The sequence below is a fragment of the Pecten maximus genome, chromosome 6, assembly GCF_902652985.1.
Source record: "Pecten maximus chromosome 6, xPecMax1.1, whole genome shotgun sequence".
NCBI classification, from domain to species: domain Eukaryota; kingdom Metazoa; phylum Mollusca; class Bivalvia; order Pectinida; family Pectinidae; genus Pecten; species Pecten maximus.
In genome coordinates this window covers 7,745,862-7,767,734 of record NC_047020.1, presented here as the reverse complement: position 1 = coordinate 7,767,734, position 21,873 = coordinate 7,745,862, and the positions used below count along the sequence as shown (strand labels likewise).

At 37.0% G+C, this 21,873-nt stretch overlaps 1 protein-coding gene across 1 annotated transcript in view; it reads right to left on the bottom strand.

The window, feature by feature from the left end:
- Nucleotides 1-2,638: 2,638 nt before the first annotated feature.
- The window catches only part of LOC117328859 (transcription factor ETV6-like), a gene marked incomplete in the record, with an annotated part of 122,457 nt that continues 103,222 nt past the window's right edge, over nucleotides 2,639-21,873 (bottom strand). The window contains 5 exon segments of the mRNA XM_033886440.1: nucleotides 2,639-7,969; nucleotides 9,852-10,044; nucleotides 11,668-11,727; nucleotides 15,272-15,394; nucleotides 19,119-19,271. Coding sequence (XP_033742331.1) covers nucleotides 7,861-7,969; nucleotides 9,852-10,044; nucleotides 11,668-11,727; nucleotides 15,272-15,394; nucleotides 19,119-19,271 — 638 coding nt within the window.

The following is a 21,873-nucleotide window of genomic DNA, read 5'->3' as shown; positions in this document are numbered from 1 at the left end:
CGACGGACGTGGAGCCACGGCATAAGCTCACTTGCCCTTCGGGCAGGTGAGCTAAAAAGTTTTTTGGGATCATATTCATGGATTCCACTTGTATCAAATACAAGTCTCTTGGGGTCATGGTCATGGATTCCAATTGTATCACATACAAGTCTCTTGGGGTCATGGTCATGGATTGCACTTGTATCAAATACAAAGGCCCAATGGGCCCGAATCAGTCACCTGCAATGCAGTGATCTTTTCCTATATGGATCCGGCAGTTATTTGAAAGCATGCTACAGGGCCAATATAATGTACTCTCGGCACTTTGGCTATTCAGAAGTCATTTAAAGATTTAAGCATACTTGACCGACGTGACCTTGAATGTGAGTCAGGGTCATTCATTTGGAAAAAAAACTTGGTAGCCCTTCACCCCAGCATGCTACAGACCCAATATCAACTCTCTGAGCCTCTTGGTTATTGAGAAGAAGTCGTTTTAAGATTTCACCCTATTTGATACCTTTGACCTTGAATGAAGGTCAACTTTATTCATATGAACAAACTTGGTAGCCCTTTAATCCAGCATGATACAGGCCCAATATTAGGTCTCTAGGCCTTTTGGTTATTGAGAAGAAGTTGTTTAAACGGAAAAGTTGACTCCTGACAGATGGCCGGACGGCGCGACACGGCATAAGCTCACTTGCCCTTCATCCAGGTGAGCTAACAAGTCTTTTGGGGTCATATTCATGGATTCGACTTGTATCAAATACAAGTCTCTTTGTGTCATGGTCATGGATTCCACTTGTATCAAATGTAAGTCTCTTGGGGTCATGGTCATGGATTCCATTTGTATCAAATACAATTTCTTGAGGTCATGGTCATGGATTCCACTTGTATCAAATGGAAGTCTCCTAGGGTCATGGATTCCACTTGTATCAAATGTAAGTCTCTTGGGATCATGGATTCCACTTGTATCAGATACAAGTCTCTTGGGGTCATGGTCATGGATTCCACTTGTATCAAATTTAAGTCACTTGGGGTCATGGATTCCACTTGTATCAAATGTAAGTCTCTTGGGGTCATGTTCATGGATTCCTCTTGTATCAAATACAAGTCTCTTGGGGTCATAGTCATGGATTTCACTTTTATCAAATATTAGTCTATTTGGGTCATGGTCATGGATTCCACTTGTATCAAATATAAGTCTCTTGGGGTCATAGTCATGGATTTCACTTTTATCAAATATTAGTCTCTTGGGGTCATGGTCATGGATTCCACTTGTATCAAATGTAAGTCTCTTGGGGTCATAGTCATGGATTCCACTTGTATCAAATACAAGTCTCTTGGGGTCATGGTCATGGATTCCACTTGTATCAAATGTAAGTCTCTTGGAGTCATAGTCATGGATTCCACTTGTATCAAATGCAAGTGTCTTGGGTCATGGTAATGAATTCCCCATGTATCAAATACAAGTATCTTGGGGTCATGGTCATGGATTCCACTTGTATCAAATTTAAGTCTCTTGGGGTCATGGATTCCACTTGTATCAGATACAAGTCCCTTGGCGTCATGGTTATGGATTCCACTTGTATCAAATACAAGTCTCATGGTTGTGGATTCCACTTGTATCAAATGCAACTCTCTTGGGGTCATAGTCATTGATTCCACTTGTATCATTAAAAGTCTCTTGGGGTCAGTCATTGATTCCACTTGTATTTAAAACAAGTCTCTTGGGGTCATGGTCAGGGATTCCACTTGTATCAGATACATGTCCCTTTGCGTCATGGTCATGGATTCCACTTGTATCAAATACAAGTCTCTTGGGGTCATAGTCATGGATTCCACTTGTATCAAATGCAAGAGTCTTGGGGTCATAGTCATGGATTTCACTTGTATCAAATGCAAGTCTCTTGGGGTCATGGTCATGGATTCCATTTGTATCAAATGTAAGTCTCTTGGGGTCATGGTCATGGATTCCATTTGTATCACATACAAGTCTCTTGGGGTCATAGTCATAGATTCCACTTGTATCAAATGTAAGTCTCTTGGGGTCATGGTCATGGATTCCCCTTGTATCAAATGTAAGTATCTTGGGGTCATGGTCAGGGATTCCACTTGTATCAAATGTAAGTCTCTTGGAGTCATGGTCATGGATTCCATTTGTATCACATACAATTTCTTGAGGTCATGGTCATGGATTCCACTTGTATCAAATATTAGTCCCTTGGCGTCATAGTCATGGATTCCACTTGTATCAAATGATATTCTCTTGGGGTCATGGATTTCACTTGTATCAAATTTTAGTCTGTTGTTGTCATTTCCTGAGTTTCAATATTTGTTTCTGTTTTCAACTTTTTTCTTCTAATTATATTGGCTACTTGGTATATCATATTAGCTAGAATCTACGTGTTGTTATTCCATTGTTGCTCTTAACAATCATTATAGGACAGATTTAATCCAAAACTGTTCTATACATTTTCAATAATGTGTTAATTAGTAATTAATGGAATCTTTTTTTTATCAAGTTTCTTTGGTGTTCTTGACTTTCTTATGTATGATCTTCTCTTATATTTAGATATATTTATAGTTATGGGTGGCCAGTCAACAGATAGCAGGTTTCTAAAGAATTCCTTTCAATAAGAAAACAAAGACAGAACACAAATTGAGGTAAAAACAGCAACTAATTTTATTTATAGTCCACATTTGAAGGTTGCGATTAAAACCGGCACTCATTTTTTTCTAACCGCATTGCATATGTACACCGCAATAATAAATACACTGAGAGATCGGTTGTTTGTACTATATGTATACACTGTACAGTCCAGTGAGTTAATAAGAGTATTGACAAGTAACGTGGACATCGTTGTCTTGGAAACCCTGCAGTCTCCAAGGAAACTATAACCATGGCAACAATACACTGTAACCATAGGATACTGAAACAAAATGGAGAACATCACGCTTCATACATGAAGGTGTGCTCTCCAATCACCAGTTTATACTTAAAGGTCATTTTATCAGGTCATACATAGAAAAAATGATGATTTCAAAGTTCATCAGTTTAAAAAAAATAATTTACAATAAAACAAATTTATATCTAAAAACTATACATATATATATATATACACACACATCCATATATTTATATATATATATATATAGCCATGTGAAAATAAAACGTGATTGAACTGTCAGTTATATCAATATGATCAATAAATAAAATGTACCGCCTCTGTATTTCCACTATGAATCAAGAAATCATCATTAATTTCTAGTCATTCAAATGACACATCAGGTTGATTTGTTTCTATTTCTTCATGTTACTCGTTGTATACCAATGAAACCATACATCCTTAATGTATGATTAAAACATTGTTAAGATAGGTAAATTATCTACAGAATATACACAAGTTACACATCACAGCCTTCTCTTTGGTCGAGCTTTATCCAATCAAAACTCACCATCTAGGTCATGTTCATGACTGACCAACAGAACTACCAGGTAATTTTATAATCCATCTTGTATCTTGTTTAAACCTATCGACTGAAAGTTTTGTGATTTCTGTATATATAGTTGGTAACAACTAAAAACAAATCAATGCTACTTCCAACTACAATATAAACTTTACCCGTCATCTGGTTAGACTTACTACGCTAAATCACCATTTGATGCTAAATGCATGATGGATTAAGGCAGTTTCAGTTTGAGCACAAAAATGTCCCTGAACTTGTTGAATCATGAGGAATTTATCACACAAACTCTGAAATTAAAAATGTCCTCACATGATAATCTACAGATTTCCTGTCCCAATTCCTCTAGAACTCATAAAGATAAAATTCCATACATGCGTTCCATCAAATTCCTGTCTCCCTTTATAAAAATAACTTTTTGAAATAAATTTTGATGTTCTATCAGAAAGTCTGAGATTTCAATAATGGCACCTGGATATATGAAACTGCTAGGTGTACAACTCCTGCTAGTCTGTGCTCCTTGATTTGGGGTACATATCGTGGAGGATTCACATATAAGGCACTCAATCTGAATGTGGACATATAGCTGTCTCTGTATCAATGTTCTACCTTCAAAAGTATTATACAATATGTCAGACTCTGCTTTAAGCAGATAATTGGATTAACAAAAACTCAGTTACTTGATTATCAAGGTCTCCTTACACATACACCTGATATGTAATTACTCAAATCGACAAACATGAATGGATTTCATAGGATTTCATGTGCACTATTTACCTGTTCATGACACAGATCTCTACAAATGATTAACACAAACTGGAAAAGAAGTATATAATTATATGGTAAAACTTCACCCATGTTATGCAGTACAGACCTAGTCTTTGTATGTCATTCTTCCAAGCCAAAATAATTCTTGATGTTGGAAGTTTAAGTGACCACCTCATCCCTCCTAAATACACACTATACCTGTCTTATTCTAGACTTGATTAATGCACATCAGAGGTTTCCAACAGTGACAACCTAATATTAAAAACTGCACCAAAAAACAGGTGTCAATTCACAATTACTATTTAGAGGTTAAAGCTAGCTCATTAAGTACAATTTGTTTTAAAAAATCTGAATTTTTGAGGGATTTTTACTGACATTTTCTGAATGCAATAAATCTCTTTGGCCATTACATGTTGTTTTTTGGTCAAATCAAGCAATATACACTGTAAACAAAGTGATCTATTTATCAAAAAAAAAAACAAAAAACATAATTAATATTCAGATTACAACAACACTGTAAAAATTCAGAGGAGCCAAAACACAAAACAATAAATCACCAAATGTTTCATATTATAATGATATAGCAATGTGTTTTATAAATAACAAAGTGATCTTTGACCTTAGGCACTCATTCAATGGGTTATTATACAGGACCAACAATACATGACTAACAATAAACAAAGGGATGAAGATCTAATGCCCATAGGGAGGATAATGTTTTTCTGTGTCATCAGGGGCTCACGTCTCAGGTACACAGGTATGTGTTACACATGTGCGCATCTCACCCTATGATGACCACCTATACTACAGGTACAGCAAGACATATTTTAACACCTCATAAATATTCATGACATCACCCTTTCTCAATCCAAGTTTCACCTGTCATAATAACTTTGGTTAATAGTTAAGGAAAACACTCGGTAGTACTATTGGAAGATTCAATACTTATATACATACTGGAGGAAGGGAGAAGGTCATAAGTCACCTAACTACAGGGACAAGGATCATTATAATATTACTTCTATCTTAACAGCCTACTATAGACTACCTTATTAAGGTCAAAATGAGGTCAAGGTTATTTAATGTCCTTACTGACCTAGGGAACAGTTAACAGACTTGATGCAGGCAAGATATAAAACAGAGATGTTGAGAAGGAATTTTAATGACGACTTAATCAAGAACTGATCTGCACGAGGGAGCTTCTCCACTGCACTTTGTAGAGTACCGTGTTAAATGATGCCTATAACTCCCCCCTGCCACAGAATGTGACCTTTTGCCAAAAAATGTATCCTAAACTACATCAAAATCAAGTGATTCTCAAGCCCTACTTAGCCCCTTGATTCCCCTCGTCTCTTGGTGTGATGATCAGTCTAAACCAGAAAATGGCAGTTCTACATAAAAACAAAACTCTTTTGTACTTCTTAACCAATGAATGTCAACTGTTTTGCCATAACTAGATGAATATGAGCCTAAGTACTGACCTCCAGTGTAGTTTGATGCTGCAGATTATAGGAAAAACATATATTGGACCCTTAAATTGTGGAAAATTGCACAAAAGTGAGATGATAAATGATTAAATGAGAAAGGAGGGCTATAGAGTATATAGCTGCTCCTAATCAGATCTATCTGTAAAAATAGCATTTTTCTAGAGAAATTTATCAACAAACTTATTTATTCGTTTGAAATTATGAACCCAAAGTTATTCATCAAAATAAAATAATAATAATCAGTGATATTCCAAAAAGTTTTTAACATTATCTATGTTTTCTGAATACAAAGTCTGTTTGAAATCATCTAGCTCAGCTACAATTAAGATAAAATCATTTTAAATTCACCAGTTCACCCGGGTAAAGCACCAGTTGGATTAAAATTTGTATAAATATGACATTGTCATCATGCCTTTTATATGTACGCCTGATACCATGATAAATAATACTTTATTTCATGCACTGGTAACTTCTAGGGGCTAAATACCCAGCAACATGTCAGCTTAATAAAAAAAGTTCATTAAAACCACTGCTTCATCACCATCTATTTATTTTATCAATATTGTATTTAGACTCAATTCCATTGATTAGAGTTAATCTATCTTTATATTACCAACTTTTTAAAACTTTGATTTAATACTCAGATTAATTTTTTATGATAAGAAAACTTACAAACTGAATCTAAAAGAACCAAAAAAAAACCTATATATTACACCTGGATACAGGTAAAATACAGCCAGGTAAGATGAGTCAGGTTTGCAGAGACACGCCCAAAACGCACAAGATCCTCACCACCTGTCGTAAACACGTGACTACAGGTGAAAACAGGTAGGCTAGCTATTTGAACACTTTAAGTGGGTCAAAGTCAGGTAAGTCATGTATGAAACAGGAATGTTTAACTTGGGTAAAAAACATTATAATGGAACAAATTTGGCTTCAAGCACATTCTCCCAGCATTAGACATATGTAAACTTCCCTAAGTTAGGCCCACTTTTTAAAGACTAACCCTTCGTTGTGACAACATGATTCTATCATGGAATCAGGAAATTCGCCAAGGACGAAACACTTAAGCAGGTTGGAAATCTGCTCATAACCTTAACTGACTTTCAACAGAGTTTTAACACTCATCTTTTATCATCTGAATACTTTTAAGTACTGAATTTCTTCAAATTGATTCCACACCTATGCATGTTGACCTGTATGGGTAGTAGTGGAAGCTGTTTATGTTGGTATATAGAATCAACATAGTCATGACAATTTAGGCCTGGGTTTAACTTAGCAGCACTTTAAGTGCTATAGGAATGTTTCCTAAATACAGCACTAAAACATACCATTCATGAAATGAGGCAATTTTTCTTGTCCTCTAGATCATGTTGATATCTGTCAACGCTCGCATGTGTCTGTAGGACTTCTGGTCGCTGGGTTGAATGATTGTAGTTTTGACAAAATGTATGGAGTGGTCCTATAAGGAATTTATCACACCAGCACAATGCAATTTAAAAAACTTTTTCTAATAATGATATCATCTAAAAAAAAAAAATAAACAAACAAACAAACTTCCACTCAAATAATATAATTATATTATTGAATCAATACACTTCTGTTTTAAAAATTTGTAACATTCATCAACAACAATCAGTCATAACAATACATTCATTCATCAAAAACAATCTTCTTGCACGCCCCTCCCAATGTAGCACATTCATAATATTCAAACATCCCTGAATCTTTTTGAAGTCCACTGACTGATGAATATGGAATTCCTTTCCAGTCTTGTTCCATTTCTCTTAGTCTCCCTTACTACTCCGTATCACCAATACACAGTTCACTGCTGATCAATAAGCTCATCGATCAAGCAATCACGTTGAATCTGAATTGTACACAATGGTCCAAGAAAACACAACTGCAATTATCAAACTGTCCAAGATGAATTTCCTTGTCATTTTCAGTTTCATAATAAACTAGGGTTCTCAATCTTTTTCAAAGTCAGGACCAAACAACATGGAATCCTAACGTGTATTTCGCGACTCCTTTGAGTCGGCAGTCTATAGCAGAGCTATGGCACGAAGTGATTGCAGAGAGGGGCAGAGATTTGGGACCAGCGTTTGGCCCCACAGCCCTATCTTATTTGTGAGTAGATCCATTCGTATTGTCTGGACCTTCAGGCGTTACCACAGTCAATTTCTATGATGGACTTAGGCACTTCAGCAAATTGGTACACAAGGCGCTGTCCATCGACCTTATTTAGTATTCCCCTCGCATAGTAGTACCTAAAACAAAATACATTATACACAAATTATGAATATGTAATTGTTATCTATATAAAAGTAATTGTACAAAATTTAATGAAATATCATTATGCTAGATCACAAGCATTTTATTCATACATATCAACTTTACAGTGTGTCCAGCTACAGGTACACGGTATAATTCCATCACATTTGTCAAATAATTTCTGATCAAAAACATCTTAATTTTACCATCTGCATATAGAATGACAATATTATGAGCACACCTTTCGCAATTTGAGTCATCAAAAATAATACAGAATTATATTATTATAATTTATACAACTTGTTCAGATGACCTGACTGATTTTAAATCACAGATATAATCCTGAATACATAAAATGAAGAGAAAATTAATGTGAGGTAAAACATTCATCAAATAAAAAATATAAAAAAGTCCTTTTTTGCACCTGGTCTATAAAATAAAAGACCTTTAAACTGCTTGAATAATGTTTATGTAATATAGGGAGTCTGTGTTTTCATTTATATGCTTGAATTGGTTGCCTATGAATAAAACAAATACACTTGGTGTATTGTATATGCGAGTGTGAATGACTTCAAGTATATGTATGTCCCAGTTTGTTCTACATCTATATAACAAAACTATGTACCATCACAGGTATTAGAAATAAATAACAATACAGCATTGTACAAACAACACAGCTAGGTCAGGTAGGGACAGTACATTATGCAATAGGTAAGATATGTCACAGGTAGAACAGGCAAGTTTATGTCATATGTAGGACAGGTAAAATTATGTGACAGATAGCTATAGGATAGGTAAATTATGTGAGATGTAGGCGAAGTAAAATATGTTACATTTAGTTGAGTCTATATCACAGGAAAGACAGCTATATTTATGTTGCAGGTACAGTAGGACAGGTAAGTTTATGCCACAGGTAGGACAGGTATGTTTATGCCACAGGTAGGACAGGTATGTTTATGCCACAGGTAGGACAGGTATGTTTATGCCACAGGTAGGACAGGCACTTTTTCCCCAGGTAGGACAGGTAAGTTTATGCCACAGGTAGGACAGGTAAGTTTATGCCACAGGTAGGACAGGTAAGTTTATGCCACAGGTAGGACAGGCACTTTATCCCCAGGTAGGACAGGTAAATGTATTTGATTGAAAGGTAGGGGAGGTAAAACAAAGGCTGGACAAATGAAATAAGTGTAAGTCACCTAATGGAATTGATGTTGTAGATAAAGTATATATTGAAGAGTGGGTTTTTGAACAGTAGCTGTGAGGGTGTGTGGTACAGTAATGTTAATTACAACATCAACGAGTTGTCTAATTATACCTCACATGAAGAACGAGATAGGGGAAGAAGAAACAGACAAGCATGTTGATCACCATCGCCATACATCAACGACACAAAATCATCTAATCGTGGTAACTTTTATTAATGTCAAGTACAAAAAGATCTGAATAAATTAAGCATGCAACATACACGGCACATCACAAGAGCTCTGCAGCATGACAAAATATCTCCCCTACAGGTCCGTATCCTCAAACGTAACAATTATCACAAGATGCACTTAACTACACCCTCCATTTTTTTTTACTTGGCTATAGTTTGACTTACAAGGCATCTTACATAATCTAACATGACATCTCTGTCAAAGTCAGCTAACATGCTCATTTCTGTGTGTTATGTGGCAAAAGGGTCACTAGATTTAAAAACCAGCTATGTTACTGTGTACGTGTGCTATAACGAAGATGATCAACCGTTGTATACATTAGTCTCTGTGTATATTTATTTTTACTTGTTTTATAGCAGGTATCAATTTTTCCTGGAGTGTTAGTGTATTCCCCCTTCACTTTCAATCATTCTGTCCCCAATGATACGACAATGTAACCTACCTCAAAGCTCTTCCCATTGTCTCGTAATTCATATCGGGCTTGTTTTTGTGTAGTCCCCAGAGTTTCGACACTGCTTTGGAGTCGACCAGCTTGAAGATTCCCCTTTCCCTGTTGGCCCATTTGATATATCTAGGGCATGTCTCTCTGTTCTGTAGCAGTTGTAGTAGGAACTCCCACAGGTATGTTGTACTACCTGTAATTAAATAAAAATGATCTCATATTCAAGTATAAATTATTATAACACATAGCTGAGAAACACATCAACTGTTTCTACAGAAAAAACAAATAATACCCAAGGAAAAGAGAAAGTTAAGTTAAAGAAGTTAATTAAGACAACATTGCTTGTTAGTGGAGCAAGTGACCGTGAATATCAAGGTAGCATCCTAAGGGCCATTGCATGTTAATTCTTAGTTCTGTGTAACTAATCACAGCCCAACACACCATGTGTAATGAAGCCAGGTAAAAAGATAGACCATTTTATAATTAGTCTCTACACCTGTTGCCGATTAAATCTCAACAGTACCAGTAAAATAAATCTGTAAAACTTCAATCCACAGTACAGACTACACAAACAAATGTATAGTGTACATTGGAAATGAAAAGAAAAAAAATCAATTGTAAACTTTGTTGTCAAACAGCCAGGATTTTACCAGGGACGCACATTCTCATTTCTCCATATTAGAAAACTCTTTATAAGTTCCTTTCTATGATAAAGCTAATGGACAACAGGTGCTACAAACAGTGTGTGCCAAAATCTGTCAAAAGGCGCCTAGTCTTTATACACAAGTAGTGCCACTGATCGGCCTGCTAGTTCAGACGGTGCAGTCCAACGACATCACTGGATTTAATTTTGGATTGTTTTTTGTACGCCTTTGCATGTCTTGTGTAAATACAAAAATAATGATGCGCGCAAGTTAAATTACATCTGGTCGGTAATGGGGTTTGATTGGAAAGTGATAATTGTACACAAAAGAGAGCATGGTCTGTATCAGCGTGCCCAGACACTGGCCTAATCTCATACACTATAAAATTAATGGGAAACAGTCGAGGGAGAAACAGAACACTGTGTATTCCAGATTCTTCACAAAAACTTCAGGGACAACAATATCAAAGAGATGCAAGATTGTGATAAGCAGAATCATATGTTACAGATGAAGTCTGACACCTGTAATTAGCAGATAAACGACTTATTAAGACATTTGTAAGCCCTTGTCAAATAAAGAATTATATCCAAACAATGCCCACCTTACTTGGGTCTATTGACACAATTATATCCATCATATGAAGTTGGCAACAACTACAAAGCACAATTGCCCACAAAAAGGAAATTTTCGAAAGTTGTGTCTGCCTGATATTAACAAGTCTTATTAAAACAGCACACACACAATTTCAGATGCTTACAAAGGAGAAATTTCATACAGGAAAATGTCTTTGATGAAAGCATGAGGGTCATGTTTGTAGACAATTGGATATTCCTGGAGCCTCCTCATGGCAGCCCAGTATGTATTACAGGTAGCTGAAAATACCCGTACTCAAGTTGCCATTTCATTAATGCTGTTAGCAACTCCTAGGACAAACAACCGTCTGTGATTCCGTGCATGCTTTAGTCTTCCATTAAATTAGAAAATTATTGGGGGTTTCATTGTAGTTGGGGCCAAGTTTTTATTAGAGACAATTCTGGGAGGACTTTGACGACTCTTTGGAACAGAGACCATCAAAATCAGGAGTGTACACTCCAGAGAGCTGTTTAAATTGGCTAGCAGGAAACAGCGTCTCCTTTACATCACAACAAAATCTCACTTGATGTAATACTCACTTTCTCTTTTTCGTTTAGGCTGGTTTATAGGACATTCCAGGGGATTTTTTGGTTTGCGACCTGCAAAAACAATGAAAGAAAATTGACATATAAAAAAAAGGCCCACAAAAAAAAAGTTCATAAAATAGTTGCTTATAACAGTGTAAAGAGCTTAAAACACTTGCAGAAGCACAGATAGAAGTAGGCCAGGGTGTGACACTTTGTGTGACAAAGGAGGGAAAAAAACAAGTGATGTGTCATATAACAGCAATGATACAGTCTTAAAAATGTACCAATGAGGCTGCCATGTGAGCTTTGATTCACAGCTTATCATTTGTCCCATCACCTCTAATGTAAAGTATTCTCATTATTCTGTTGTACATCCTGTGCCTGTTCCATGTGAAATGTGCAATATTTTGTGTCATATAAAAAGAAATTGTACAAATTAAGCTTCCATTGTGTCCTGTCTACTACTAGGTAATGTGTAGCTCTCTGTAGTACAAACAACCAGACATGACACTAACAGCAAATTACACTAAAAATTGCTTTCATCATAACAAGTAGAACCAATTTAGATGATTTGTATCAAACAGGCTTACGACCATTGCCAGTTTTTCATCTTAAGTTTGACCTCTGGAAAGGTCAAGGCGTCTTTTCCCCTGCACGTTCAACCCTTTGTTTTTTCAGTGTGTTTGTGTTTGTCAAAGGGAGGGCAGCAGTTGTCGTCACTTGTGTTAGAAACCCGCCTGAACGAATCACTTGGTGTTATCCACGCTACCCACTACTACTTACACTCTCTTCAAAGACATGTTATGTGCAACAAATGTATCACAAAAACAAGGACAACCCAAGTCCATGAAAAAGGACAGCAAGAATTTACGAGGAAAATTGCAGCCAAAAAACTCTGTCTCGACAGAGTACAGAGCCGTAAAGCTATTTCAGCTGATGATAATGATGGTCGAGATTGGTAGTGGGGGAAAAAACCTAGCATATAGTGCTTTAGTGTTCAGCCTGTCGATTTTTTGGTACTTGGATCTGAAGTGGAAGCCCTCTTAGTTAACATATCCATCTCTCACAATCACACATTTTATTGTGGTCCTTCAATCCTTGCGTCAACCTCTCTGCAAGTCTGCAGCAATTTACATGTAGAAGATTTCAAAGGGTGTGGCAGAGGTATCTTACACCAATTGAAAGCCTCCGGAAAGATTTCATGTTATCACCATTTAAGTGGTTTTATCCCGTAACACACCGAGCAAACACCCAAGACTCCTTTTTTAAAGATAAAAGTTTCCAAAATGGTAATGGATCTGAAATATGGCTCCATGTAAGACAACAGACAGACTAGATATATATATGATCATTATTGATTGTCAGTAATCATAAAACAGATAACATAAAAAACCGGTGTGTTGTTCAATACTTAAAAATACTTGCTTATCAGACAAAGTGAATCTGTGAGATTTATGTTTCCTGGGTAGCAGGGTAACAGTGTCGATAAGAGACTTAATGCTGTTATTGTCATGTTACTGGTATTCAAACGCTCGTAAAACCATGATCATCTGCCATTATTCTCTGTACTGATGTATGACCTGTATATTTAGCCTCCCTACCAGATCGATTGGCACATGTTTATTTTCTCACTGCTAGTCAATAGGATGCAAATTGAAGCACTGCATCATGTGGGAGTCAGCTGAATGTCATTATTTGTAGAAACATTTAGGCATATCTGTTTTTCCACCATTTACTATTATGAATAATTAGCTGTGATTATTTGCCTGTTTTGTTGAACTTCCTCAATCTATCCAAGTGTTACTAATCTGTATTCACAGTATTAACAACCATTGATAGGTCAAAATTTAGAGATCTCTGCCTCCAACATGTATTATGTATGCTTGTATAGTATTCAACAAGTAGATAATTTCCACAGGCAACATTATGTGATTAAAACCACCAATCTTATCATGGCCCATTTGAATTTAATCTAATACATTTAAATAATTCTAGAGAAATCTTGAGATGAATCAAATGTCAGGAGTTCAATCAAAACACATTTACCAACAGAAGCTTTCAGTTTTGACTATATCGATGGTGGATCATAAAATTGTGACAGGGAGAGCATACAGGCCAGCAATGAGAAAATAGCATATGAGTGGTGGTGTTTGGTCGAGGTATAGAGTTTGAAGTGAAATTATAACATTTTATGTTAGCTCTGTTGAGAGTGAAGACAGGCTTTAATAGTTCATAAGGGAACAGGGAGGGGTAGGTTAGAGTTTATAGCCAATATTTTCCCTACTAAACCTACAGACCCGAACCTCAAGGGTCTCAACAGGAAACAAGTTTATTTAAATACACATATTTTCATTGGATACACACATCTAGATGTAAATAGGTCAGAGTATTTGATAAACTTAGAGTGCACTGGGCAATTTCTGTCTTGATAAGCTGATAAAAAAATAAAACGCTCATCACTGAACTGACATGTACAAATTGAGGTTGAAAAATGACAGATGTTTTGTTAGATTTGTTTCCTCTGTACCAGAGTAACCAAGAGTTATACTTCAGTCTCTAGGAAATAAATAATCCCTACACTGTCAGATATAGCTCAGGAGTTCAGAGTAGTGATCACACCACAACAGAAATTAATATTTCTCTCACAGTTACATTTTCATTTTTTTGAGATTTGAAATTGCAGTCACTATTGTATTAAGCAGTATGCTTTTCCTAACCACAGGGAAACTTGATAAATACGTTCCCCCATATACAGCGAAGTGTCTTTTTAACAAACAGGGAACCCGAGAGATTAGTCTGCTATAGAAGCAAATGTTTTTTTAACAAATGACAAGAAACACAAGATCTAAGTTTATTACATACAGTGTAAAACAAGCTACACATGAAATCAATTTGCTGCTACAGCCTATGTTTTACAAATCAAAGGCAAGATAAAAGAAATTGGTTAACATTCATATACAGCATACTCGTTTAACAAACCAAAGGACAAAATATCAAGGACCAATACATTGGTTTGTTACATATCTTTCATAAAACACTTTGTACACAAGAAATTTAGCTCTTCAAAAACGAATATTTTAAAATTTGCAAGGTTTTCTGTAGCTAGGAATTAACTTTTGATAAATCCTTGAGTGTGATCAGCAAAAGTCTGCTATAAATATATCTATATGCAGCCAAGAAAAAATTCCATGTTCTTGACATTAATTTATTTCAAGGGGGACATGAATAGCTGATTACTAAGCTGAGTTTTTTTTTTAATAATCACATATTTGATACATGTACACCTTGTCAGGACCACTATCTATGGCTGTATTTCTTGGTGTCCCATCATTGTACTTAACTGTTCCATCTGGGCCATTGTGGAAGACTAATGTGAATACTCACACTTCAAGCATGCAGACTTTGAAAGTCTTTGTAAAATGTAAGGCTCAGTAAGTGAACAGTTTGGACCTGGCTAAACAAACTTGCATGGCAGGAAAGCAGTCGGAAGGTATAGGGACAGACATACATGTATGGAAGGTATAGGGACAGACATACATGTATGGAAGGTATAGGGACAGACATACATGTATGGAAGGTATAGGGACATACATGTATGTATGTAGGAAATACTGACCTTTTTTACTCTTGTGTCGGATAGGCGATGATGGTGGGGTTGTAGGCGACAGACTGCCAGAATCGAGGGAGGGGTGTAGACTGATGGGGGAGGATAACAATGGACTGGATGGGTACACATGATCTGAAACAAACCAAACATTTCCATCTACTCAAACAGGTGACATAACAACATATTTCTCAGTTGTCACCTAACACATTTGATTCAGAAACTGATAATGTTTTATTTATATGCATAGGTAACAAGTTGTCACCTAACACATTTGATTCAGAAACTGATAATGTTTTATTCATATGCATAGGGAACAATGTTAAAAGAACAATTATGCAAATTGTAATATGGGTGTACACCTTAAAATAAAGTCTTTTTAATGCAAACAATGCATTGATGATGAGACTGAAGAATAACAAACAGTTTGGGTGTTGACATTATTCAGATTTGTATGTGTTTCCGCACTTTCACAAAAACACTTTCATCCTCATGGCAAAAGGACAAAAATGTCTTCCGTAAGTCATTGACACAGTTTCTAACAGGAAACAAGGAAGTTAGAGAGGATGTGAAGACAATCGGGGCCTGTGGGTTTCTTTGTTGGCGACACAGTGTCTGAACGAAGTAGCCTTGACCACAGCGACTAGTGGTACAACGACCAGCACTGACATCCCACACATGCATTTCTTACTTGTATCAATTCAAATTTAAGTGCATATATCCGCTGGCAATAACAGGTTATCATTTAACTGTGGAGACAATATATTTACCACTGGAGAGACTTATAAATATAAAGAGATTGGAGTAAATTGTGTGTGTACTAGCTATGATGTATAGTCTAACATCCTGAAATACCTCTCCAATTAAAAACATTGAACAATGAACTACAAAGTTGGACTTCTGTTCTCCTTAAAGCTATTAAAACACTTATAATTCTAGGTCAAGTTACTCAACATGAAATTACTGTAAGTTCTTATTATAAACAAAGATGCCGGATATAGAGTATAAATCTATTACTACAATGACTTGTATTGTTTCTCCCGAGAATTTGATACATGTCGGTGTTTGTAATTTGTAAATTGACCAGTAAGAGACACAAGTAGCCAGGCTAACCTAACCTCAAGTGGCCCCATAGATTACAGTTCCCTTACAAAACGATATCGTTTCAGCCACAGGCCTTATCTTATCCAAGACCTCTTGACCTGAATAGGGGTTAGAATATTAGTCGGCTTCTGGTCAAACACACACATATACCTGACATCCTGTAATCTAATTGACATGTGACCACCCAACAAACATTTCCTCCTTCATGATAAAAACACCTGGTAAAAATACGCCACCTATATCCAACACGGTAGTGTACAAACGTCACGTATCAAACATGGTAGTATATGTACATACGTCACACATATTAAACACAGTAGTATATGTACATATGTCACATGTATTAAACATACATATGTCACACATATTAAACATGGTAGTATATGTACTACCAGGATTTATGTCAATATAATGATGCATTCCTTCTTCGCTCTTTTGTGTAATGTTTTATGAATTTTTTAATATCCAGATTTTGATATCTATTCTATACTTTACTAATCTATCAACAACATCCGATTTTACTTTTTGATAATCTTGTCCAAGATAATCATGCATCTAAAAATGGATGTTTCTACTTGTTAAAAAATATATCAAAAATTAACAGCAATACATTTTGTTTTTATCAAGCTCCTGAACCAAAATAGGTATAATTACATGATAAAAATAAATAAAAAAGTGTTGTATCTGAAGTTTTAATAAATCATTATTGTGTCACAGCGAGAGATATACTGTGAGATTTTATCAATGAAAGCATCCTATCTATGTAAATTTAGACTAAACAGTTGAACTCGACCTGGAAATGTACGTATTATCAATGTATGTTACACCTTTAAAATGTCCCTACTACTACCAGTGATAAATATATGTCAAAAAAAAAAAAAGCTTCAAAATATGAGGAATAGGAGGCAATGTCTGTCGGGCAAGATCTGGTATGTATCAAACATGGAGATTATTGATAAAATATAAAGCATGCATGCATCCTGTTGGAGAAGAGTCAAAATGTGAGGAAGCGACACTTCCATAGGGAATAAACTCCATAGAACAATATACATGTTTCTGACAAAACTCACTGACACCTTGCTTCAGTTATTTATTTCCTTTTTTCTTTGTTTAGGGGTTGGGTTGGTGGTGTGTGATGTTCTTTAGAAGCATTTTTATTTCCTTGTAAGATATTTCAATATCAAGATATGTATGTCAGATGTGGTGGAAAAAGAAACCGTTTTAGGAAGGTCATGGTGATGGTGACAATGAAAACTATAGACATGCGCATTGGTAAGAGTATTCCATCAAGTTCAGTTAATATCTCGAGAGATGGGATGCCCAGCAATTATTGTCCTGATAGCAGATGATTTGCACGCTAGCCACTGCTAATGCAGTATAAACGTGTGGATCCACGAGACTACTGGGTGCTCTTTCAAATGTCCATGCGAGGGCAGGAAAGGTTTTTTACACCTTTGGGGTCCAAACTGAAGTCTTTCCAGGCATGAAAAAACACCATTTAAGCCAATTTTGGATCATAACATATCATTTAAAGCAAACAGAATGAGATAAGAGTGTTTGAAATGTTACCATAGGGAGTGGGGAGCTGTCAATAAGACCTCAGCCTCTAACCATTCACTCACCATATATACCCCTGATTAAAGAGTCCAGCACATGGAAATCACTTTAACTGGACTTGAAAACCCATGGCCAACCTAATAGCATGTGATAGATGGAAGATTCATAAAAGATATTCCCCATTTTACAAGAGGTAAGGAGAGAGTGCCAACTAATAATCATATTTGATCGTCTAGACCTCAGCAGTTTTATGCTCCCAAATGATCCACCATCTTCAGAAATTGCTCCAAATAAATCACATGTAAATGTAGAGGACATTCAGCAGTCGATGTTACTGTCTACATAGACCCTGGGGAGGTAGAAATGAGAGAAAGGAGCAAAGAAACTGTCCAAACTCTGGGGATAGGAGTACAGAAACTGTCCGTGACTCTGGTGATAGGAACTAGAGAAACTGTCCGTGACTCTGGTGATAGGAACTAGAGAAACTGTCCGTGACTCTGGTGATAGGAACTAGAGAAACTGTCTGTGACTCTGGAGATAGGAACTAGAGAAACTGTCCGTGACTCTGGAGATAGGAACTAGAGAAACTGTCCGTGACTCTGGAGATAGGAACTAGAGAAAATGTCCGTGACTCTGGAGATAGGAACTAGAGAAACTGTCCCTGACTCTGGAGATAGGAACTAGAGAAACTGTCCGTGACTCTGGAGATAGGAACTAGAGAAAATGTCCGTGACTCTGGAGATAGGAACTAGAGAAACTGTCCCTGACTCTGGAGATAGGAACTAGAGAAACTGTCCCTGACTCTGGAGATAGGAACTAGAGAAACTGTACGTGACTCTGGAGATAGGAACTAGAGAAACTGTCCGTGACTCTGGAGATAGGAACTAGAGAAACTGAGGGAGAGAGTAATGGAGGCTGTCCATGCTGACTTTTCTACTTACCTTAGGACAAAGACCTAATTATATGTATTTTGCAATGTTTTGACGTGCTGGACCAGTAATACTACCCGAGTTGGGTAGTTCTATTCTACGATCTGGTCACATTAACAATCAATCATCCAAACAGACTCTACAATTGATTATGTATTATTGTGTCTTTAACATGTACCAAGTTACCTGGTATATCAGTGATTTGGGGGTTACCATAATAAACATCAGTTTCCTTGAGTATTAAGAGTGATCCGCCCCTGTATAATTACCTGGTCTCATGGCCACATGTGTGGCGGTGTTGAAGTGTGCTGGGAGGGGTTGGTGAGCTGGTGGGGGCTGGATGGACTGAGCTGCTGGCCCCTGTTGACAATAAGGAGGGACAAACGGTCCCGGAGAAGACCTGGGAATGTTCCCTAAAAAGGCTAGAAAAAACAAAGTGTATGTTTAGTAACTTACAAAGATATATTTTTACAGTAATATATCACAGTATATCACAGTAATTAATTCATGGTTTGCTTACTACTTATCACCCCACAAAGTCTTTTTTCCAACACCACAACATAAGAATTCTGAGGGAAAACAACCAATTTATCAGCAACTGATTTAAACTTTGCTTTATTATACACTATCTGTAAAGGTTATTCACCTTTTTACAGATATGACATTAACGTGTTCTACAACGTGTTCTACTGTACATGTTTACAGAGTTTATCGTTGTTCATGTCAATCTATCTATACTCTTCACCCACAACTGATTCATTCACACTTGAACACAATAAAATCTGAAGACTTGGGGAAGTAATATTCCTGTTCATATCTAATCAACTTGCTAAAATTCACAAAGGACTATAAAATATACTAAGATAATTTAAATGGAGGCTACCCCAGAATGTGGTAGGTATGAGATCGTGTACAACAAACGACAATCAGAAAGATGATCCCTTTAGACTTGTGATTAGAATCTACATATATAGCCTATGTCAGTAATGTTACACAAGGTAACGACACAATCTAATCTCAAACATTACAATACAGAGGACTTTATTGGTGATGTCATCAGTTAGAGGACTGACCTCCCTATACAACAAGGAGACAATTGGATCACATCACAAAACATACATCCTGATTAGCCATTATGATTTTCCACTTCACCTAAACTGTGGAATCTAAAAAAACCCATTAGTAAAATACACTTGACCTAACAAAGACCAAGACAGCACACTGGTTAGTACATCACCAAACCATTAACTACCCAGTCAATAGGCTACAACATTGGAGGCCCCCACACACTGGTTAGTACATCACCAAACCATTAACTACCCAGTCAATAGGCTACAACATTGGAGGCCTCCACACACTGATTAGGACATCACAAAACCATTAACTACCCAGTCAATAGTCTACAACATTGGAGGCCCCCACACACTGGTTAGTACATCACCAAACCATTAACTACCCAGTCAATAGGCTACAACATTGGAGGCCTCCACACACTGATTAGGACATCACTAAACCATTAACTACCCAGTCTACAACATTGGAGGCCTCCACACACTGATTAGGACATCACTAAACCATTAACTACCCAGTCAATAGTCTACAACATTGGAGGCCCCCACACACTGGTTAGTACATCACCAAACCATTAACTACCCAGTCAATAGGCTACAACATTGGAGGCCTCCACACACTGATTAGGACATCACTAAACCATTAACTACCCAGTCTACAACATTGGAGGCCTCCACACACTGATTAGGACATCACTAAACCATTAACTACCCAGTCTACAACATTGGAGGCCCCCACACACTGGTTAGGACATCACTAAACCATTAACTACCCAGTCTACAACATTGGAGGCCCCCACACACTGGTTAGGACATCACTAAACCATTAACTACCCAGTCTACAACATTGGAGGCCCCCACACACTGGTTAGGACATCACTAAACCATTAACTACCCAGTCTACAACATTGGAGGCCCCCACACACTGGTTAGGACATCACTAAACCATTAACTACCCAGTCTACCACATTGGAGGCCCCCACACACTGGTTAGGACATCACTAAACCATTAACTACCCAGTCAAAAGTCTACAACATTGGAGGCCCCCACACACTGGTTAGGACATCACTAAACCATTAACTACCCAGTCAATAGGCTACAACATTGGAGGCCCCCACACACTGGTTAGGACATCACTAAACCATTAACTACCCAGTCTACAACATTGGAGGCCCCCACACACTGGTTAGGACATCACTAAACCATTAACTACCCAGTCAAAAGTCTACAACATTGGAGGCCCCCAGTTAACCATTACATTTATAGACCTTTACAGTCCACTACAAGGCCCCAGTTAACCATTACATTTATAGACCTTTACAGTCCACTACAAGGCCTCAGTTAACCATTACATTTATAGACCTTTACAGTCCACTACAAGGCCTCGGTTAACCATTACATTTATAGACCTTTACAGTCCACTAGAAGGCCTCGGTTAACCATTACATTTATAGACCTTTACAGTCCACTACAAGGCCCCAGTTAACCATTACATTTATAGACCTTTACAGTCCACTACAAGGCCTCAGTTAACCATTACATTTATAGACCTTTACAGTCCACTACAAGGCCTCAGTTAACCATTACATTTATAGACCTTTACAGTCCACTACAAGGCCTCAGTTAACCATTAAATTTATAGACCTTTACAGTCCACTACAAGGCCTCGGTTAACCATTACATTTATAGACCTTTACAGTCCACTACAAGGCCTCGGTTAACCATTACATTTATAGACCTTTACAGTCCACTACAAGGCCTCAGTTAACCATTACATTTATAGACCTTTACAGTCCACTACAAGGCCCCAGTTAACCATTACATTTATAGACCTTTACAGTCCACTACAAGGCCTCGGTTAACCATTACATTTATAGACCTTTACAGTCCACTACAAGGCCCCAGTTAACCATTACATTCATAGACCTTTACAGTCCACTACAAGGCCCCAGT